The following is a 23,646-nucleotide window of genomic DNA, read 5'->3' as shown; positions in this document are numbered from 1 at the left end:
AGGCGCGCGCCGTCAATCAAGAGGCGCGCGCCGTCAATCAAGAGGCGCGCCCCGCCCCTCGCCCGCCCCCTGCAGCGCTCCAATGGGAGCCGGCGCCCGGCGGGGGAGGTGGCCGGCAGGGACCGGGGAAAAGTGTGCGGAGGCGTGCGGGACGCACCGTGGTGTCGGGACCGGGCGGTGCTGCGGGCCGTGGTGGGGCCGGAAATGTCAGGCCGCCCCGCGCCCCGCCCCCCGCCCGCCCGAGGTACGGCGCGGCGCTGGGGAGGCGATGGCGCCGGCGGCGTCCAGGCTGCGGGCCGAAGCCGGGCTTGGGGCGCTCCCGCGGCGGGCGCTCGTCCGGTACCTGCTCCTCCTGCGGCTCTACCCGGTGCTCACCAAGGCGGCCACCAGGTGAGCGGGGCGCGGCCTGCGCGGGAATCCGACGCCGCCCCGGGCGCAGGTGGCTGCAGCGGCGCGGGGCCTGGACGGGGGCGCGCCGGGGTCTGAACCCGCCGCAGCGGGCGCCCTCCGACCTGGCTCTGAACTTCCCGCGGCGTCGCCCGCGACCGCATTCAGCGACTGTGAGGCGCCTCGCCGATCCAGCCCTCCCAGCGCGGGGAGGGCCCGCCGGGACCCCGGGGCTCGGCGCTCAGTTCACCGGAGGACCTGAGAGGGGCCCCGCGCGCCCGGGGATGACGCGGCCAGGGGCGCGGGTGTGCGGGGTGCGAGGTGCAGACGCGGCCGGGGGCGCGGGTGTGCGAGGCGCGAGGTGGAGACGCGGGTGTGCGGGGCGCGGGTGGAGACGCGGCCGGGGGCGCGGGTGTGCGGGGCGCGAGGTGGAGACGCGGCCGGGGGCGCGGGTGTGCGGGGCGCGAGGTGGAGACGCGGGTGTGCGGGGCGTGGGTGGAGACGCGGGTGTGCGGGGCGCGGGTGGAGACGCGGGTGTGCGGGGCGCGGGTGTGCAGGGCGCAGGTGGAGACGCGGCGGGGGGCGCGGGTCTGCGGGGCGCGAGATGGAGACGCGGGTGTGCGGGGCGCGGGTGTGCCGGGCCGGGTGGAGACGTGGCCAGGGGAGGTGTTTTTTGAGAAGGTGACATTGAACAGGCTGTGTAAAGAAGCCGAGCATAGGCTCTCCTGGCACAGGGAACAGCTGGGCAAAGGTCCTGTTAGATTTTGGAGGGAGGGGCGTAGACTGGACTCAGTCCCGAGGGAGGGGAGAGCGTGTGGAGAACGTGAACCCTGAGTAAGGGGCAGGAGGTGTGAAGGGAATCGCCAGGGATCCACGTGTCTAGGTCAGTGCTAGGAATTTTGGATTTTAACGTCCAGAAAGCTTCTCCGAAGGCAAATACAAACCAAGCCCTGGAGGGAGCTACTGGGCCTGTTCCACCTTTTTGTGGACATTTTTATTGTGGTAATTGTAGATTCACAAGCAGTTACAAGACTAATCTGGAGAGATCCCTTGTACGGCGTCCCAGGTTCCCCCATTGGTCACATTCTGTGAAACTAGTGCAGGATCACAGCCAGGGCGTTGGCGGGGACATGGTCCACAGATCGTATGCAGATTTCTCCATTCTTCTTGTAGTTGTATCTGCTCTGTGCAGTTTTACCACATCTGTAGGTTCGTGTGTTGACTACCACAGTCAAAATACAGAACAGTGTCACGATAGGGCTGTCCTGTTGCCCTTTCATAACCACACAGTTTCCCTACTCCCAAACTTCAAAATTATGGTACAACGTCACAGCCAGGACGTTGACACTGATACAGTCCACCAACCGCTTGTCCTTGCCTGTGTGTGTGAGTCCACCGTCTCCACCTTTTGATACAGGAACTAAACATTACAGCCGCTTTAACAAGGATGCCTGCCCGCCCATCTGCTGCATGGCCTCAGAGCGGCCCTGCTCATTCTCCTGTGGGAAAGGGACACCCTCCTGCTGGTCACTCCTGTTTTCTGATGACCTCCCTCTCCACAGTGGCATTTTGTCAGCCCTTGGGAACTTTCTGGCCCAGATGATTGAGAAGAAGCGGAAAAAAGAAAACTCTCGAAGTCTCGATGTCAGCGGGCCTCTGAGATATGCTGTTTATGGGTGAGTGCTGTACAAGGGTCGGTTTATCCTGTAGCCGCTCCGTTTTTGGGCACCAAAACCGAGTGGTTGGACCACTCTGATTTGGAAATACAACTTTTTTTTAAACATTGCAGTAATTATCATGGGGAAAAGTTCAAACAGTTCATACAGTTTGTGTACACACACACGTGGTTTTCTTCTTGTTTTGGAGACAGAGTCTCACTCTATCACTCAGGCGCACAGCAACCTCTGCCTCTCGGGTTCAAGTGATTCTCCTGCCTCAGCCTCCTGAATAGCTGGGATTACAGGCACGTGCCACCAGACCCAGCTAATTTTTGTACTTTTAGTAGAAATGGGGTTATACCATGTTGGCCAGGCTGGTCTCGAGCTCCTGACCTCAAGTGATCCACCCGCCTCAGCCTCCCATATGTGGTTTTATCATGTTTCTTTTTAATTCCATGGATAGGGGTGGTTGTCTTAATTGAGCTGAGGGGCAGACCTGAGTGCAAGTAACTCATCCAAACCTAAAATCAGACTTCAGGATTCAAAAAACCCTGGGAGCATCCTAGACCGGGCTCATGGAAGAGGAAAACTGACTCAATGTGACCAGTTAGTTTCTGTTGTTATTTTCATAGTGTAAATATCCAGAAAAGAAATGCTTAGGTATCCTGAAAAGTGTCATTTCTGAACCACTGTCTGAATTGCAAAAGCACAAAAAAAGAAGAAAAAAATAAAAAAAAATTAATTAAAAATAAAATAAAATAAAAAAAACAAAAAAGAGATTTAAAAAAACTAGAAAAAAAAAATGAATTGCAAAAGCACAGTGACTCAAGAGTTTACCTTCATCCACCCTGAGATCTTGGCCAGCAATAGTGTCATAGATGGATTATTTGAAGTATTTTGCAACTAGAGTGATTTTTTTTTTTCTTGAGACAGAATCTCTCTCTGTTGCCCAGGTTGGAGTGCAGTGGCGCGATCTCGGCTCACTGCAACCTCTGCCTTCTCAGCCTCAGCCTCCCTAGTAGCTGGGAGTACAGGCGCACACCACCATGTCCGGCTAATTGTTGTATTTTTAGTAGATTCGGGTTTTCACCATGTTGGCCAGGCTGGTCTCGATCTCTTGACCTCGTGATCCACCTGCCTCGGCCTCCCAAAGTGCTGGGATTACAGGCGTGAGCCACTGCGCCCGGCCTGCTGATTGTTTCTTTTGCTGTGCAGAAGCTTCTTTGTTTAATGAGTCCCGTTTGTCTATGTTCGGTTTCGCTGCGTTTGCTTTTGAGGAGTTGGTCACAAATTCTTTTTCTCGGCCGACGTCTAGAGGAGTTGCTCCTAGGATCTTTATGGTTTCAGGTCTTGGGTTCAGGTCTTTAATGCACCAGCTCACATTTAGAATCAACTTACTGGGGTCCTTTTTTTTTTTTATAACTCCTAACAAGTTTTGATCAGAAAGACATCAACTTTGGCAGTTATTTGGGAAGAACTGACAGCGTAGCTCTGATAGCAGTTCTGGTGCCCAGGGCCAGCCTTGGGAATCACCTCCTCTGGTCATCCGCAAGGAATGATGGGCTGGGACATCACTGCCAGCGTGAGCAGGCTGCTGCCTGGCATCTCACGGATTCTTTTCCATCTCACTGGTTGGCTCCTGAAAGCTGCAACGCTGAGTACACGCACGTGCTGTCTGCATATAAACAGAACGAAGTCAAATAGCAGTTCAAATATCATCGTGTTAGGGTTTCGGTGCCTGGAATTCAGTTCTGATGGGCAGTGAGATTGTTCACCACCTACCTTTCCTCCTTTGCAGTGGAAAGACGCCTCAGCCTTCGCCACCAAGATGGGGGGGGGAGGCTTCTGGCCAGCCCTGAAGATGAACTGGAGGGTGTGGACGCCAGTGCAGTTCATCAACATCAACTACGTCCCTCTGCAGGTGAGGGCCACGGGGCTCAGCTCCTGCCAAACATTACTTTCTCTCAGCCCTCCCTCCCTCCTTCCTTCCTTCCTCCCTCCTTCCCTCCCTCCCTTCCCCTTCCCTTCCCTCTTTCCTTTTTCTTTCTCTCTCTTTCTCTCCCTTCCTCTCTCCCTCCCTTTCTTTTTCTTTCTCTCTTTCTTTCTTTTCTTCTGTAGTTTTCCTCCAGACTTGCTTTCACCTGTGTCTATACTCCTCAAATGCCCTTGGGCTTTGCCCATGACCCTGAAACATTGATAGTTCTGGATTCAGGAAGCAACACACAAGGGTGTCCCAAGTGGTCGTCTTTGCCTCTTCCGTTCATTCAGCAAATTCTCATTAAAAGCCCCCATGGCAGGGCTGCCCTTGGCTTTTCTAGCCTTTAAACATTCCCAGTCCCAGGAGTGTACAGTCAGGCAACGTGAATCTATGCTCCTGGGTTGCAGTCCTCAAACTTGGCCCAAATAAACTCTAGTTATCCTTGGGGGGGAAATGAAAGGGCCGTGTGCAGTGGTTCACACCTGTAATCCCATCACTATGGAAGGCCAAGGCGGGCAGATCACGAGGTCAAGAGATCGAGACCCTGGCTAACACAGTGAAACCCCATCTCTACTAAAAATACAGAAAGTTAGCTGGGTGTGGTGGTGGGTGCCTGTAATTCCAGCTACTTAGGGGGCTGAGGCAGGAGAATCACTTGAACCCAGGAGGTGGAGGTTGCAGTGAGCCGAGATTGAGCCACTGCACTCCAGCCTGGGCAACAGAGCAAGACTCTGTCTCAGAAAAAAAAAATACAAAAATTAGCTGGGTGGGTGTACACTTGTAGTCCCAGCTACTCAGGTGGCTGAGGCACAAGAATCACTTGAACGCAGGAGATGGAGGTTGCAGTGAACCGAGATCGCACCACTGCACTCCAGCCTGGACAACAGAGTAAGAACCTGTCTCAAAAAAATAAATAAGATGTTAGAAAGAAACAAAACATTCCTGGTCCTTGGGCTCATGAATTATAGCTGAGGCCGAAGGCAGGCGCTGTGTAGTCATGGGTCCTTGGAAGGGCTGCCTCACAGCAGCCGTGGCAGCCACATCCGGGTGAGGGATGAGCCTGTCCAGGTACGGAGTGAAGGCCTTCTGGGGAAACAGCCTTTCTGCTCTCCTGTGCATGAAGGATCTGCTGTGGGGGCTGAGTCAAAGGTGTCGGAACAGGGCTTGGCTCTGGGCTGGTGGAGCGAAGGCCAGAGCCCCAGGCTCTGCCACTGGGATCAGCTGTCTTTATGCAAAACCGGGGTCCCCAGGACCACTCCCATGCTGAGAGGATGGGGCTCAGCACCCCCTGCAGCGTGGCAGGACACCCCCAGGTGCTGCAGGAGGAGGCCTCGCAGAGCCTGCAGGAGCCACATGCTTCCCTCCCCTACAAGGCGTGCAACCCATCAGGGTGGGTGAGCATAGCATCTGCCTGCTGCACCAAAGCTTCAGACCCCCAGGAGAGCAGCTGTGTGGAGCCTATGTGGTTGGTGTGAACAGTCCAGGCACAGGGCAGGTGGCCCTTCTGGGAAAGGTGGGTGCCGGGCCAGCCCAAGCTGCCACTAGGGAGGACCTGGACAGGCCTGCAGGGGCGGCACCTCAGCTACTAAGAGCCTTCCTGTGTAAGCACCGGCTCCGAGCCCTGCCCAGGAGGGAGGAGAGGACCAGGGTGACCCACGAGGGAGGCGGCCCAGTGTGTGCACACTGCACACCACACACACACACACTCTGCACATAGGAAACACACTGCACACACACACACACCAAACACTGCACATACCACACACATACCAGACACACTGCACACACCACACTGTACATTGCACACACACACACCAAACACACCGTACATTGCACACGCACACAGCAAACTGCACACACCACACACACCAATTACACCGCACACACCAAACACACTGCGCACACCACACACACACCACTGTACACACCACACACACACCAAACACTGCACACACCACACACACACCAAACACTGTACACACCACACACACACACCAAACTGCACACACCACACACTAAACACACACCACACACCAAACACCGCACACACGAAACACACCACACTGTACATACCTCACACACACACCCCAAACACACCACACACACCAAACACTACAATTCACACACACACCAAACACTGCACACACACACACCAAACACACTACACATACCACAGACATACCACACACTGCACACACCACATAAAATGCACACACCACACACTGCACACAGCACACATACCCCAAATACACTGTACACACTGCACACCACACACACCAAACACACTGTACACACCGCACAACAAACACACTGCACACACCACACACCAAACACATTGCACACACCACACACCAAACACATTGCACACACCACACACACCAAACACTACAATTCACACACACACCAAACACTGCACACACACACACCAAACACACTACACATACCACAGACATACCACACACTGCACACACCACATAAAATGCACACACCACACACTGCACACAGCACACATACCCCAAATACACTGTACACACTGCACACCACACACACCAAACATACTGTACACACCGCACAACAAACACTGCACACACCACACACCAAACACATTGCACACACCACACACACCACACTGCACACACCACACAACAAACACATTGCACACACCACACACACCACACTGCACACACCACACAACAAACACATTGCACACACCACACACACCACACACCAAACACATTGCACACACCACACAAACCCCAAATACACTGTACCCACTGCACACCACACACACCAAACACACTGCACACACCACACACCAAACACGTTGCACACACCACACACCAAACACACTGCACACACCACACACCAAACACATTGCACACACCACACTGCACATACCACACACCAAACACATTGCACACACCACACACACCAAACACTGCACACACCACACACCAAACACATTGCACACACCACACACACCACACTGCACACACCACACACCAAACACACTGCACACACCACACACCAAACACACTGCACACACACACCAAACACCACACACCAAACACATTGCACACACCACACACACACACCAAACACTGCACACACCACACACCAAACACACTGCATACACCACACAAACCAAACACACCACACACCAAACACACTGCACACACCACACACACACCAAACACACTGCACACACCACACACACACACCAAACACACTGTACACACCACACACACACCAAATACACTGCACGCACCACACATACCCCAAACACACTGTACGCACCACACACACACCAAATACACTGCACGCACCACACACCAAACACACTGTACACACTGCAATACAAACACACTGCACACACCACACAGACCCCAAATACACTGTACACACTGCACACACCACACACCACATTGCACACACCACACACATCAAACAGTGCACACACCACACACCAATCACACTGCACACGCCACACACCAAACACACTGCACACACCACACACACACCAAACACACTGTACACACCGCACACACACCAAATACACTGTGCACACCACGCATACCCAAACACACTGCACACACCACACACACCCCAAATACACTGTACAAGCTGCACACTGCACACACCACGCACACACCAAACACTGTACACACCACACACCAAATACACTGCACATACCACACACACGCCAAACACACTGCATACACCACACACACCAAACACACTGCACACACCACACACACACCAAACACACTGCACACACCACACACACCAAACACAGTACACACCACACACACACCAAATACACTGCACACACCACGCATACCCCAAATGCACTGCACACACCATACAACAAACACACTGCACACACCACACACACCCCAAATACACTGTACACACCACACCAAACACACTGCACACACCACACACCAAACACATTGCACACACCACACACCAAACACACTGCACACACCACTACAACCAAGCTTGTATTTTAGTAGAGATGGGGTTTCACCATGTTTGCTAGGCAGGTCTTGAACTCCTGACCTCATGTGATCTGCCCACCTTGGCCCTCAAAGTGCTGTGACTACAGGAGTGAGCCATTGCACCCGCCCTAATCTCAGTTTTATATCCCAGCCTTTCAGCTGATGTTTTTTTCTGTGTTCTTTTGCTGGAGTGCAGTGGTGCCATCTCTGCTCACTGCAACCTCTGCCTCCCAGGTTCAAGTGATTCTCCTGCCTCAGCCTCCCAAGTAGCTGGGACTTCAGGTGCTTACCACCACCCCCAGCTAATTTTTTTTTTTTAGACGGAGTCTCTGTAGCCCAAGCTGAAGTGCAGTGGTGTGATCTTGGCTCACTGCAACCTCACCTCCTGGGTCTCAGTTCAAGCAATTCTGCCTCAGCCTCCTGAGTAGCTGGAATTACAGGCATGTACCACCATGCCCAGCTGATTTTTGTATTTTTATTAGAGACAGGGTTTCACCACGTTGGCCAGTCTGGTCTCCAAATCCTGACCTGAGGTAATCCACCTGACTCAGCCTCCCAAAGTGCTGAGATTACAGGTGTGAGCCACTGTGCCCAGCCAACTCCTCCTTGATAGTATTCCATTCTTGTTTCATAAGTACAATTACCCTTTAAGATCTTAGTTACAGATCGGGTGTGGTGGCTCACACCTGTAATCCCAGCACTTTGGGAGGCTGAGACAGGTGGATCACAAGGTCAAGAGATTGAGACCATCCTGGCCAACATGGTGAAAACCCCTCTCTACTAAAATAAAAAAATTAGCCAGGCATGGTGGCACGTGCCTATAATCCCAGCTACTTGGGAGGCTGAGGCAGGAGAATCACTTGAACCCGGGAGGCAGAGGTTGCAGTGAGCAGAGATGGCACCACTGTACTCCAGCCAGGCGACAGAGCGAGACTCTGTCTTTAAAAAAAAAAAATCGGCCGGGCATGGTGGCTCACGCCTATACTCCCAGCACTTTGGGAGGCCGAGGCAGATGGATCACGAGGTCAAGAGATCGAGACCAACCTGGTCAACATGGTGAAACCCCGTCTCTACTAAAAAATACAAAAAACTAGCTGGGCATGGTGGCGCACACCTGTAGTCCCAGCTACTCGGGAGGCTGAGGCAAGAGAATTGCTTGAACCCAGGAGGCAGAGGGTGCGGTGAGCCGAGATCGCGCCATTGCACTCCAGCCTGGGTAACAAGAGCGAAACTCCGTCTCAAAAAAAAAAAAAAATCTTAGTTACATAAGTTTGGAAGTCTTCTTGTATCTCATATGCTGTTTCTATTTTCTGAGTTAGGTTTTTATTTATTTATTTATTCATTTTGATCTCTTCCTTTTTAGAGAAAGGATCTTGCTGTGTTACCCAGGCTGAAGTGCGGTAGCTATTCACAGCTCTCACTAACCAGCATGGGAGTTGTGACCTGCTCCGTTTCCACGCTAACCCTAACCCTAGTGCTCTGCTTCTCCCAGGTCACTGTAGTGGTGCTGAACTTCTTGTGGGTACCCAATGAGCAAAGCACAGTACAGCTCGCAAGTCCTGGGCTCGAGCCGTTCTCACCTCAGCCTCCCCAGTAGCTGGGACTGTGGGGTGTGCCACTATGCCTGGCTCTGTCTTCTTGATTAGGTTTTCCTTAAATGTCTCTTGATGCTTGATGGTTCATTTATTTTTCAGACAGAGTCTCACTCTGTCACCAGGCTAGAGTGCGGTGGCGTGACTCTGCTCACCCTGTGGCTGGGACTATAGGTGCGTGCCACCACACCCAGCTAATTTTTGTATTTTTAGTAGAGATGGGGTTTCACCATGTTGGCCAGGATAGTCTCGATCTCCTGACCTCATGATCCACCCGCCTTGGCCTCCCAAAGTGCTGCGATTACAGGCATCAGCTACCGTGCCTGGCCCAGTTCATTTGTTTTTAAAAATCAATGCCACTAAGACATTCTTTGGAAGCTTATTGTGGGCCGCACTTGTGCACAAGTGTGGTGGCACACACCTGTAGTTCCAGTTACTCCAGAGACTGAGGCAGGGTAATCACTTGAGCCCAGGAATTGGAGGCTTCAGTGAGCTGTGATTGCACCACTGCACTCCAGCCTGGACAGGAGAGTAACAACACCCTGTCTCTAAAAAAAATACATTTTGTAAAACATTTTAAATTTTACTTTTTGAGACAGTGTCTCGCTCTGTTGCCCAGGTTGGAGCGCAGTGGCACGATCTCGGCTCACTGCAGCCTCTACCTCCTGGTTTCAAGCGATTCACCTGCCTCAGCTTCCTGAGTAGCTGGGATTACAAGCATATGCTACCATGCCTGGCTAATTTTATACCAACTCAGTCTTCAAACTCTAAGTGATTTTCATTTTTTGAGACAGGGTTTTACACTGTTGCCCAAGCTAGAGTGCAGTGGTGCGATCATGGCTCACTGCAGCTTTCACCTTCTGGGCTAAGGTGATCCTCTAGCCTCAGCCTCCAGAGCAGCTGGGACTAGAGGTGCCTGCCACCATGCCCAGCTAATTTTTTTCTTTTTGAGACAGAGTCTCACTCTGTTGCCCAGACTGGAGTGCAGTGGTACAGTCTCAGCTCACTGCAATCTCCACCTCCTAGGTTCAAGCGATTCTCCTGCCTCAGCCTCCTGAGTCTCTAGTATCACAGGCTCCAGTCACCACACCTGGCTAATTTTGTATTTTTAGTGGAACCCAGGTTTCACCATGATGGCCAGGCTGGTCTCGAACTTCTGACCTTAGGTGATCCACCCGCCCCAGCCTCCCAAAGTGTAGGGATTACATTCGTGAGCCACCATGTCTGGCCCTAAGTGATTTTTTCTTTTTTGTGTGTGTCTGAGATGGAGTCTTGCTCTGCTGCCCAGGCTGGAGTGCAGTGGCTCGATCTCGGCTCACTGCAACTTCCTCCTCCCGGGTTTAAGCAATTCTGTGCTTCAGCCTGCCGAGTAGCTGGGATTACAGGCATGTGCCACCTCGCCTGGCTAATTTTTTGTATCTTTAGTAGAGACGAGGTTTCACCATGTTAACCAGGATGGTCTCGAACTCTTAACCTCATGATCCACCCGCCTCGGCCTCCCAAAGTGCTGGGATTACAGGTGTGAGCCAATGCGCCCAGCGTGATTTTTAAAAAGCTTAAATGAGGGGGCCGGGCGCGGTGGCTCACGCCTGTAATTCCAGCACTTTGGGAGGCCGAGGCGGGTGGATCACGAGGTCAAGAGATCGAGACCATCCTAGTCAAAGGGGTGAAACCCCGACTCTACTAAAAATACAAAAAATTAGCTGGGCATGGTGGCGCGTGTCTGTAATCCCAGCTACTCAGGAGGCTGAGGCAGGAGAATTGCCTGAACCCAGGAGGCGGAGGTTGCGGTGAGCCGAGATCGCGCCATTGCACTCCAGCCTGGGTAACAAGAGCGAAACTCCGTCTCAAAAAAAAAAAAAAAAAAGCTTAAATCGGATCATGTCATTTCCCAACTTTAAAATGTGCAGAGATGGTCCGGCAATCCCACTTCTGGGTACAGACGCAAAAGAATGAGTCAAAGAGAGATCTGGACGCCGTTGTAGCACTGTTCACAATAGCCAGGAGGGGCAACACAGCAAGCGCCCGGCAGCGGCTCAGCAGCGGGGTCGGTCCACGCAGGGAGCGCTGATCCCCCGGAAGGAAACCCAGGCTCGAACGCAGTCCCTCTGAGGACACGGCTAAGCGAAACGCGCCGGCCATGGAGGGACAGTCCCGCAGGAGAGGGCGGTGCTGGGCCGGGGTTGAGGAGTCGGGACCAGGGAAAGGAACAACCCGGCAGGACCTGAGAGCTTTTCACGCCACTTGACCCGCACACGCAGGAACGGCGCCGACAAACAACTTTATTTCGTGTTCCGCCACCAAACAAATACCGTTTAAACCTGCGGTGGTTTCCCAGTTCCCTTAACCCAGGGCCCCACGTTCTCTGGGTGGAAGCCCAGACCTCCAGGGGGGTGGGGGTCGGCAGGCCAGGCCACTTGGACTCCAGGCGGGCTCCTGTGTGTACGGGTTCCTGGGGCTCCTGGGGCCGAGGGCTTCAGCTTGATGTCTTCTGGCCAATCAGACAAGCACCCCAGGCTCTCGGAATCCCCACGCCATGAGCTTCCAAAAATTAGAGTTTGCATGAAAACCTGGAGGGAGACGAGGGCAAGCGGAGGGTTCTCCTTGGATCCGTTCTGTGCCGGGAAAGCCCTGGGCCCCACAGCCGACCTTCCCTCCCACCTTGCTGGCCGGAATCGGGTCCACTACCCCCTTTTAAAGCCATCGCCATCAAGGGACACAGAATTGCCGTAAGTGGCTCAGCAGAACTGAGTGGAACACCGGTCCCCAAGCCAGTGACGCTGGAGGCCACCCACGTGGACAGAGCAGGGAGAGGCAGGGAGGGGGAGGGCCGGGCTTTGTGGCCACTGCAGTCAGCCTACCAAGTCGCTGAACGAGGCCACTCTGTCACTGTGGAACTGGTCACCGCCGCCACCTGGGGCTGCCGGCTGGTTGGGAGGTGCAGGGGAGGCTCTGGAGAGCTGGAGGAGGGGAGCCGGGGTCTCCGCAGGCAGCTTCTTTCCTGGCAGGCCTATCACTCGTCCCACGCTCATCTCCCCCAGGGGAGGAATTGTAAGCAGCAGACGAAAAGCGGAGGGAGCCAGGGCCACACGGGAGGGACCCAGCTACCGGAGGGGAGGGGACTGCGGCCGAGAGGAGGGACCCAGCTACCGGAGGGGCGGGGACTGCGGCCGAGAGGAGGGACCCAGCTACCGGAGGGGCGGGGACTGCGGCCTAGAGGAGGGACCCAGCTACCGGAGGGGAGGGGACTGCGGCCTAGAGGAGGGACCCAGCTACCGGAGGGGAGGGGACTCCGGCGAGAAGCAGCGGGCACCACCCCACCCTGATGAAGGCCCCCGCCCACACTGATGAAGGCCTCTCCTGTCCCGAGGAGCTTGTGGCCGTTTCCACACCCGTGGAGAGTAGATGGATTTTTAAATCATCTGAAGCTACAGGAAAGATTCGTCCTGAAGCTTTTTTCAAATGAGGTAATGTGTTTTTCTGTCTTGGCCTTTTAATAAATCATGCATTAGGCAAATGGTAACATTTAAACCAATTATGAGCAATTGATCTTAATTTTTTTTAAGAACATAGAACTGAGTTATGACCTTCTTTTTGTGAATATAATACCTTTACCAAAATAAAACAATGAGAGTTATGTCTTATGCATTAGCTCACACTGTTGGAGAAAAACAATTTTTCATTTTTCTTTTTTTGGATGAGAGCACATTATCAAAATTTTTATGTACAAAATAGTATTTCCTTCTTAGTAAATGTAGGGGTTTTGACAATGGCCGTGTTTCACAATAACACAACACCTCTCATCAAAACACTAGGAGTAATTACACCATCTTCATTATACAGATGACAGAAGTTAAGCATCAAAGGTTTATTCGTCACTCACAGTAGGTCAAAATAACCTGAAAAACAACCCAGCATGGGACTTTTTGTTTAAAATGAGTGAATCTCCAAAAGGATAGTAAAAATGGAGTGTGTTTTAAAAGTTTACATTTTTAAAAAATAATGCTTTTAACCCTTATGAAATACAGTGTGATATTGTTATGCATTGGAATTCACACCATAAATCTAAGGGGTGTGTATGCATTTAACTTGAAGGGTGCTCACTTGAGCCACTTTGTGAACATGAGGTCAGGGTCTCCCTTCCATACAGGAATCGACTTATTTGTGTATCCTAGACCTCTGCCCCTTCTCCCTTGGGAGAATCCTGGACTGAGAACATGGGGCTATGTATGCGCTTATTTTCAGCAGCTCACAGTGGCCTTGGACAAGTCTTTTCTCTTCTCTAGGCTTCAGATCCAATCTGAATGGCACAGGTGCCAAACGGGTCATTTGTAACCTGTGACTTCAAAAAAGCTGTTACAGCTCTTTGTACCAAGTGTGCTCTGCAGACATGTGGCACATTTTGTTATGCTCAGGAAGTGTTTTAAACAGTTTCAAATCAGTCTTTTAACATTTTTTAATATTTTGCATAAATATCCAGACGTCCTTTGTCTCCCGGAGCATCTGAGGCTCTGGTGCCCCAGGCTGCATTCCTGCGGGGCCCCGGGGTGGCAGCTGGGCTGCGGTGACCCTTTCCCACACCTCAGGCACCCAATGACTCTGGTCTGCTGGTTCCCCCACCCCACTGCCTACAGGAGCTAAAAAGAAATTATTTAGGAAGTTAGTGAGAGTAAGAATCCTCAGTAAAGTTTCCCTTTTAACAAAAAGCAGCTCCCCCAAATCATTTCTTTTCTAACAAAGAGCAGCCTGTAAAATGGAGCTGCGGACACAGATAAGCAAGCTGGACGCCCGCACGGGTGAGTGCCGGCAGTTGTGCCGATAGAAAACGGCTACCTGGGCTGGGCGCGGTGGCTCACGCCTGTGATCCCAACACTTTGAGAGGCTGAGCGGGGCAGATCGCAAGGTCAGGAGATTGAGATCATCCTAGCCAACATGGTGAAAACCCATCTCTCCTAAAAATACAAAAATTAGCTGAGCGTGGTGACAAGTGCCTATAATCCCAGCTACTCAGGAGGCTGAGGCAGGAACATAGTTTGGACCCAGGAGGTGGAGGTTGTGGTGAGCCGAGGTCATGCCACTGCACTCCAGCCTGGTGACAAAGCAAGACAGTGAATAAAAAAAAAAGAAAGAAAGAAAAGGAGAAGGAAGGAAGGAAGGAAGAAGGCTACTTGAGGGCCAGGCATGTTCAACATGGACCTTCATCTTCTCTTTTCTTTGTCAACCACGTGTACAGCAAAGGAGCGGGCAACATGGCACCAGCCAGGTAGAGACATCATCTGCGTAGTGAAAGACGAGGGTGGGGCAGCCAGCTTCTTTGTGCATTATGTAAATGGTACCCCTGGTCCAACTAATTTTGGACGCTATGTAAATCAGACACTGCCTCTTCAAGATCATCTGTGAAACCCCGTGCATTTCACCAGGAAACTGGAACACCCGCTGGAGAGCTCCCCTCTGCCTGCAGGAGAAAGAGCTTTTCTCTTTTCTCTTTCTTTTGCCTATTAAACCTCTGCTCTTAAACTCACTCCTTGCGTGTGTCCTCACCCTCGATTTCCTTGGCGTGTGGCTCCAAACCTTGGGCATTACCCCAGATACACGACCCTGCTTCACCGCGTCCTTTCCTCTCTAGCCTGAGACGCTGTCACTGCGATAACTCACTTTGCTTGCCCTACTGATCACCTTATAGTCAGGTGGGGTCTGTCTTGTGCCTGTGTCTTTCTCAAGTCAGCATCAGTGGTCAACTATGAGAACTGTTAATTCCAAGAAAAGCCCTTGTACTCATTTCAGTTTGCAATCCTTTTCTCATGAATATTAAAATATTCCTTCAATCTGGGCTTCTTTTCTACCACCAGAAATCCCACCACACCAATCCCATTAATCTGGGCTCAGAGACAGTATTTTCCTTTCTTTTTAAAATAATTTTTGTATTTCTCTCTCTCTCTCTTTTTTTTTTTTATTGTAGTTTAGGTTCTGGGGTACATGTGCAGATCATGCAGGATTGTTGCATAGGTACACACATGGCAAGGTGGTTTGCTGCCTTCATCCCCCATCACCTATATCTGGTATTTCTCCCCTCATTACCCCTCCCCACCCTCCCCACTGACCCGCTGTCCACAGTGTGTGAGGCTCCCCTCCCTGTGTCCACATGTTCTAATTGTTCAACACCTGCCTATGAGTGATACCATGCGGTGCTTGATTTTCTGTTCTTGTGTCAGTTTGCTGAGAATGATGGTTTCCAGATTCATCCATGTCCCTATGAAGGGCACGAACTCATCGTTTTTAATGGCTGCATAGTATTCCATGGTGTGTATGTGCCACATTTTCTTTATCCAGTCTCTTGTTGATGGACATTTGGGTTGGATCCAGGTCTTTGCTATTGTAAACAGTGCCGCAATGAACATATGTGTGCATGTGTCTTTATGATAGAACAATTTATAATTCTTTGGATATATACTCAGTAATGGGATGGCTGGGTCAAATGATATTTCTATTTCTAGGTCCTTGAGGAATCGCCACACTGTCTTCCACGATGGTTGAACTAATTTACACTCCCACCAACAGTGTAAAAGTGTTCCTATTTCTCTACATCCCCTCCAGCATCTGTTGTCTCCAGATTTTTTAAGATCACCATTCTAACTGTCGTGAGACGGTATCTCAATGTGGTTTTGATTTGCATTTCTCTAATGACCAGTGATGATGAACATTTTTTCATATGCTTGTTGGCCTCATAGATGTCTTCTTTTGTAAAGTGTCTATTCATATCCTTTGCCCACTTTGGATGGGCTTGTTTTTTTCTTGTTAATCTGTTTTAATTCTTTGTAGATTCTGGATATTAGCCCTTTGTCAGATGGGTAGAATGCAAAAATTTTTCCCATCTAAATTTGTTGCCCAGATTCAATCACAATTAAACATTCATACATAGGGGACTGCGAAAAGGTGGAAAAGAGATTAAACACAACGGATTTTCTCAAAAGACTTAACTTCTGTTTTGGAAAACCTAAAACTCACTATAAATAGAGTTCCTCATAGAGCACAATGTAATAATGGGAAAAGCAATCAGTTATGAATTCTTCAGTGTTTGCTGAAATCTGTTCTGTTTATTGTCTTTTCTTCTCTCTCTTTCTCTCTCTCTCTCTCTCTCTCTCTCTCTCTCTCTCTCTCTCTCTCTCTCTCTCTTTCTCTCTTTCATTCTTTTGCCGAGGCTGGAGTGCAATGGTATAATCTCGGTTCACCACAACCTCCGCCTCCCAGGTTCCAGCCAGCGATTCTCCTGCCTCAGCCTCCGAGTAGCTGGGATTACAGGTGTGTGCTAATTATTGTATTTTTAGTAGAGATGGAGTTTCACTATGTTGGCCAGGCTGGTCTTGAACTCCTGATCTCAGGTGACCCACCCACCTCGGCCTCCCAAAGTACTGGGATTATAGGTGTGAGCCACCGCACCCAGCCAATTCTGTGTATTGTATCTTTTTAAAATTAAAATAATTGTAGTAACAAAACACATAACATAAATACACTTCCAAATATTTAAACAGGATGTATAACTCTTTTTGCTCTTTAAACATAATAATCTGTCATATTCCCCACATTCCTGTTATATGTAAGTATAAAATTTACCATCGTAACCATTTTGAAGTCTACAGCTCCATGGTGGCAACATTCACATTGCTGTGCAACAAATTTTTAGAACTTTGTCGCCTTGCAAAACTGAAATTCTGTACCCATGACGCTAACAGCGACGTCTCATTTTCACGAGTCTGCCCACCTCCGGGCAAGTACCTTCTCCTCTCTGTCTGTGAATGTGATTGCACTAGCTACCTTCTATGTGGGATCCTGCAGTATCTGTCTTTTTGTGACTGACTTCTTTCACTTAGCATAATGTCCCCAAGGCCCAGCTACTGTGTTGTCTCATTTAACTCTTAAGGCAGTCCTGGGAGATGGGTCTTATTTACAGATGAGCAAACGGAGGTTCCAACAGACGTCCAGTGTCACCTGACAATGCGCAACAGGTCAAGGTTTCAAATTCCAGTTAAAATCCCTGTGGTGGGGCTGGACACGGTGGCTCACACCTGTAATCCCAGCACTTTGGGAGGCCGAGGCGGGCAGATCACCTGAAGTCAGGAGTTTGAGACCAGCCTGACCAACGTGGTGAAACTCTGTCTCTACTAAAAATACAAAAATTAGCCAGGAGTGGTGGCCGGCACCTGTAATCCCAGCTACTCAGGAGGCTGAGGCAGGTGAATCACTTGAACCTGGGAGGCAGAGGTTGCAGTGAGCTGAGATCACACCACGGCACTCCAGCCTAAGTAAATAAAGAATAAATCCCTGCTGCTACCTTGTAGGCCAGGGTTTCTCAAAGCAGAATCTGCTGGGGCGTGGGAGGACACTCCAGCATTTCCCGGAAGCTCTGCTGCTTTCTACAATGTATGTAAGTTTTATTTCTATCTTGCTGGCTATCTTTTCCTTTCTGCCTTTTATCTGGGGGAGAGAGTTGGGCTGGCTCAGGTGCAAATACTTAATCACACTTCTCGTCTATTGGTGCAATCTCTCCTGTGATCCGTAGGAATCTGCGCTATTAATGTGTTTCCTTTTCCTCCCCCATCCGAGATTCTTCCTCCTGCCGTCTTCTAAGGCACAGGTGTTGGCTGTAGCTTGAACAGGACAAATATCCTTATAAAGTCGCCGTGTTGGCGTGTGCATGCATGGGTGTGTGTGTGTGTGTTTCAAGCCACAGATTTAACTCTCTATTTGCCACTGTTCTTATTTTGAAATTTGTTTTGCATTGTTCTTAGTTATACCAAAGTTATTACTTTTCACATTTTTAAGAATCAACAGGTCCACAGATCTGTAAAACATATCACAAAAAGGAGCAAATTCTGTTCATCCACTCCTCCTATTATTCTTTTCAGAGATGTTTTCAACACATTTAGCTGAGTTTTAGTATTTATCGTCAAATGGCATGTTTATCTTATTTCTGTTTCTATTTACTAAAATCATCTGTCATATCCCTAATATTGCTGATGTGCCTTAAGCTTTCTTTCACGTCCCTCTTCCCTGTGTGAGCCCCTTCTGTCCCTCATTCCAACAATCTTTCTAACATACATTTCTTTAACTTGTATTTTAGGTTCAGGGGTCCATGTGCAGGCTTGTTATGTAGGTAAGTTGCATGTGACGGGGCTTTGTGTACAGATTATTTCATCCCCCAGGTGATAAGCCTAGTACCCGAGAGGGAGAGATTTCCATCCTCACCGTCCTCCCTTCACCCTCAGTTAGGCCCTAGTGTCTACTGTTCCCTTCTTCGTGTCCATGTGTATTCAATGTCTTGCTCCCACTTATGAGTGAGAACACGTGGCACTAAGTTTTCTGTTCCTGGGTTAGTTTGTTTAGGATAATGGCTTCCAGCTCCATCTATGTCACTGCAAAGGACATGCCCTCATTTGCTTTTTATGTCCCTGTCATATTCCATGGTGTATATGTACCACGTTTTCCTCATCCAGTCTACCGTTGATGGACATCGACTTTAATTCCATGTTTTTGCTCTTGTGAATAGTGCTGCGGTGAACATATGCGTGTATGTGTTTTTATGGTAGAATGATTTACAGCCTTTGGGCATATACCCAATAATGGGATTGTTGGGTCAATTGGTAGTTTTGCCATGCGTCCTTCTAACACACATTTTTCTCTATCAGTATTCTGCTAATTTTTACGAACATACAAGCCCTAAGCTGAAACACCTTTTGCTTCCTTGACTTTCTCTGCTTTCCCTTGAGCTAATAAGTGTTATGCTTTTATTTGCTTAGATATCGGTGCTTGCGCTCACATGGTCGGAACAATCTGTTACTCTGTCTGTGTTTGCTTCCTGAAGGAGCCTCCTGCTCTGCTGAGCTGCCCCAGCCTGGCTGGGTGCCTAAGGCCTGAGCGCCACTTCCCCAGGTTCACCCTTCACCATCTTCCCGGCATCCCCCTTCCTCTCCAGGGCTGGATCCCCTGTTTCCCGTATGCAGAGTCCTTCTTTTTCTCTGTTTGGTGAAGTGCGTTCTGCGCTTTATGCTGGGGATTCGGTATGTGACATTTCTTTCTTAGATTTTCATGTCTGAAAATGTCTTTATTCTTACCCCATATTTGATTAAACATCCCATATGTTCAAATACTAAACCGGCCATCAATCTTCATTTGAATTTTAATGCGCTGATCTACTATTTTGGAACTTCCAGTATATTATTGAGAAAATGGAAATTACTCTGATTCTAATTTTTTTAATGTGGTAGAAATGCACACCCCTGATTCAAAAATTATCAAAGATGTTGGTTTACTGCTAGAGGAAAAGAGAAAGAAATGCGATTGTCTCAAATCACTAGTCTTCTCAGTACTTTAAAGTTTACCTTGGATTTCCCAGCATTTATTTTTAAAATGCATCTATGTGGTCACATGTGTATTATGTTTGTTACTTCTAGTGGCTACGTGACATTCCACGGTAAGCACCTATGGTCATGTCCACACCCGCTCCTGATTGATGGAAAATTCAGTTGCTTCCGTCTTCCCGCTAACACGCACAGTTACTTACCCACAGCCCAGCATGAGAATGACCCTGGGTTATTTACCACACACAGGACTGCAGAGAAAGGACATATATATCTATATATTCACAATTTTATGTGATTCCACTAATTTGCTCTTTAGAATGGCTAAGCCAGATTTATTTTGCCCCCAGCAGTGGCAGGGATCCCATTATGTTACATCCTTACCAACTCTTGGAGTTAATCTATCCTGCTCAGTATCCCCACCTGATGGGCATAAAATGGTATCATGTAATGCTCTCTTTTACATTCTTAGTTTAGTAGTTAGTTTGAATGCATCTTCAACTCTTAGGCTTCTCCTTTTGTAAGTATATTCCTAGGCATTTAGAATAATCCAAGTGGTTGCTTTTTACAAATTTTATATTTTTAATTTTCATGGGTACATAGTACGTGTAAACAACGGACTGCTTTGAAAGAAAGTCACATCTATTTCAGCATCTGTGCTAGTGTTGATATTCATCATTGCTTCAGCATCAGGTGGACTCTCAAACCAGGACAGCATTGCACAAATTGTAGGGTGTGGGCTCCTCTCTAATGTGGATGTGTTGGGAAGAGGTTGTGAGTGTTCAGTTTGAGAGTTCTGTTCTATCCTACACCGCATGAATAAAGCCAAGTGTAATGATCCGTGTTCACAGCAGTTCTAAGGAGGACTCCCTTTGTGATGGAACAGTGAGGAACAACTGACTGGAGAAGGAGGTCTTTGAGTGGCTGCTAATGGATCGGGAGGAATTCTTGTTACCAATCCTCCATCGCCGCAAAGCACGTTGGTGAATGAAGCTAAGAATGGAACTCCATTAGACACGATGAAGCTGATATGAGCACAAGGAAATGATTTACAGTCTGGGGAGGTAAATTAGAATATGAAAGCCTGTAAGCAAAGTAACTTAGACAATAAACAGGTACATAAGTTAGTGAATTTAAGCATAAACACCCTCTCCCAGCTTCCCAAATACCAACTTTTCCTACCACAGTTTGACATTTTTATTGTGATTTTTCAGAGTTTCTGGAAAATGAAAATAACCATCTCTATGTATAATGTGAAGTTATTTGCATAGATCATGTTTACTAGTTTTAAGCACTCTTAGTAGCAATTAATTTTAAACTTCTGTGCATGAAATTCTTAAGATAGCTGATATGTGTGCCCTTCTTATGGCTAATGAAAAAGTCAAAGCTTGTTAGAAAAACATTTCATATTTTTGCTGAGTCATCTTTTCTATAAATGTCATCTTTTTCTTTTTGCAATAACTAAACTATAATAGAAAAGAATAGAGTGGGCATGCCTGTCCCTACTTTGGCTCCAGGATAATGGAAAATTTGTATCCACGCAGGCTAAATGATCTGAGTCCTGTGGCTCAGCTGCAGAGACCCCATCACTCACATTGGTGGTGACACATTGCATCAGTGTCCCGATGAGCAGCCCTGCTGGTCTAAAAAGAGACCCTTTTAGTCCTTAACAATACATTAGATGTCAGTTATTTTATTTTATTTTTGAGACGGAGTCTCACTCTGTCACCCAGGCTGGACTGCAATGGCGTGATCTCAGCTCACTGCAACCTCTGCCCCCTGGGTCCAAGAGAATCTCCTACCTCAGCCTTGCCAGTAACTGGGATTATAGGTGCCTGCCACCGCACACAGCTAATTTTTGTATTTTTAGTGGAGACGGGGTTTCGCCGTTTTGGCCAGGCTGATCTTGAACTTCTGACCTCGTGATCCACCCGCCTCGGCCTCTCAAAGCACTAGAATTACAGGCATGAGCCACTGCACCTGGCCTGGATGCCAAATTTTAACAAAAACATGTTTGCCTTTCGCAGAATCAATAATAAAATGTGTTTTCTACCCATCAGGTAGTGCTTTAACAGATCATTTTTGTGAATTTGAGTATTTCAAGGGACAAACATTCCAGAAAATGAATACATGTTAAATACTCATAATTATGGATACCCTCTGCTTATGGTAAAATATATACTTTAAATTTTGCTCTCATCCATTAAAATATAGGCTGGAGAGTGATGCAACGCAGATTTCGTAGATAAGACTACGGCTGCCACTACCACTTCAAAATAATGTGGTTCATGACTTACGAGGTTTTATCTGAATCTCCTTTTCCTCCACACTTACTTTGGAAGAATATTACTCCATAATTCATAGTAAATAATGCAAAACTTTGAGGACTTAATAAGTGGTCCTAAGATACAGAGAAATGGCTTGGAAGCAATTTTTCCTTCCATTATTTGTAATACTTTTTTAGAATTATGGGGTGGATAATATGTTTACACTTTAAATCTTTTGCTTGAACATAGTGTAATCCATTATCACCGTGTGCTCAAAAACTTAGAACAATAAACACACACGCACACAGAGATCATTAGTGCACTGTGCCTTTAATTATCACAAAGTGCACAGAGGTACACATATGCAATCACCGCCAATGTCAGGAAACAGACATTTAGGGACATCCAGAAAATGCCACAGCAGCCTCCTCCGATCACTGGCTTCATCCTCCCTAAAGACAACCATCATTTCAAAAGGATAAACAATTTTCCTCATGGAGTCCAATATTGGAGACTTTATTTAGGAGACTCATTCATGTGACTGGGTGTGACCTTCATTCGTTCATTTGTATTACGTATTGCTTATCATTGTGTGAATACACTAACGTGTATCCATTTCACTGGTGAGACACACTTGAATTGTTTTCAGTGTGCAGATCTCCTGAGTAATGCTGCAATGACTATCCTGGCACATGTCTTTGTGGTCATTTGTGTGGAGTTCGGTTGAGTATAGTCCAAAAACTGAAATGGCTTAACCATGGGGTCTATATTGGGAGGGCCGCCGGGAGGCACTAGCTTGGCCAGATGCGGCCATGGGGAGGCCGGGGACGGGACCTGTGGATAAAGGCTGCCCCAGAGGCAGTAGCTGGGCCTGAGCAGAGGCCATGGTGATGCCACGAGCTGGGCCCACAAGGACCTGGTGCAGGCAGGAGCTGGGCCTGTGGAGGCCAGGCCTGGAGAGGAAGCTTAGGGCCTGGAATGGCCGCCAGGAGGCAGGAGCTGGCCCGGGAGAGACTGTGATATGCGAGCTGGGCTGAGGACCTGGGCCTACACTCAAGGCCAGTGCAAGGCGAGAGCTGGGTCCGGGGGGGTTGCCACAGGCACGAGCTGGGCCCAAACGGGCCAGTGTGAGGGAGGTGCTGGGCCTGTGGACGCAGCTGGGATGCAGCCAGGCAGCCAGGCAGGATCTTGACAAGGGGAAGCTGCCAGCACACAGCAGCTGGTGCTGGGGAGGCTGTGGGGGGTCCAGAGTTGGGCCCGGAGGCCCAGTCCCGCTGGCCGTGGGAGGCCCAAGCATTGGGTCCTGAAGTCCACCTCTGCAGGTACAGTTTTTACCCTCCCGGTGGCCCCCCCAACATGGGTGCAATACGTCATCGCGTGGGCCCCTCCAGGGCCAGGTTCTACCACC

General features: G+C 49.2%; 2 protein-coding genes across 6 annotated transcripts in view; both read left to right on the top strand.

The window, feature by feature from the left end:
• Nucleotides 1-8,923, top strand: part of LOC135272910 (histidine-rich glycoprotein-like) — a 68,377-nt gene extending 59,454 nt beyond the window's left edge. Inside the window, exon 5 of the mRNA XM_064371614.1 lies at nt 8,600-8,923. The gene's annotated coding sequence lies outside the window, so the exon portion shown is untranslated. The remainder of the gene's footprint in view (nt 1-8,599) is intronic.
• On the top strand, nt 269-22,929 carry LOC135272914 (peroxisomal membrane protein 2-like). Of its 5 annotated transcripts, XM_064371618.1 has the most exons (6): nt 269-390; nt 1,950-2,063; nt 3,844-3,966; nt 18,735-18,767; nt 19,587-19,671; nt 20,823-22,929. In XM_064371618.1, exons 1-3 carry the CDS (start codon nt 269-271, stop codon nt 3,902-3,904), a joined length of 297 nt encoding a protein of 98 aa, XP_064227688.1. In that variant the 3' UTR covers nt 3,905-3,966; nt 18,735-18,767; nt 19,587-19,671; nt 20,823-22,929. The 5 variants fall into 5 exon arrangements, with proteins under 5 accessions (XP_064227688.1, XP_064227687.1, XP_064227689.1 ...); XM_064371617.1 differs by lacking the exon at nt 19,587-19,671; XM_064371619.1 differs by lacking the exons at nt 19,587-19,671; nt 20,823-22,929 and adding an exon at nt 19,476-19,580.
• The last annotated feature ends 717 nt before the right edge of the window (nt 22,930-23,646 follow it).

Source organism: Aotus nancymaae, unplaced genomic scaffold (assembly GCF_030222135.1).
Source record: "Aotus nancymaae isolate 86718 unplaced genomic scaffold, 86718_ANA_hifiasm-v0.15.2.pri h1tg000145l, whole genome shotgun sequence".
In the NCBI taxonomy this organism is placed as follows: Eukaryota; Metazoa; Chordata; class Mammalia; order Primates; family Aotidae; genus Aotus; species Aotus nancymaae.
Note: the sequence above shows the minus strand (reverse complement) of the source record. Positions and strands in the feature narration are given on the sequence as shown.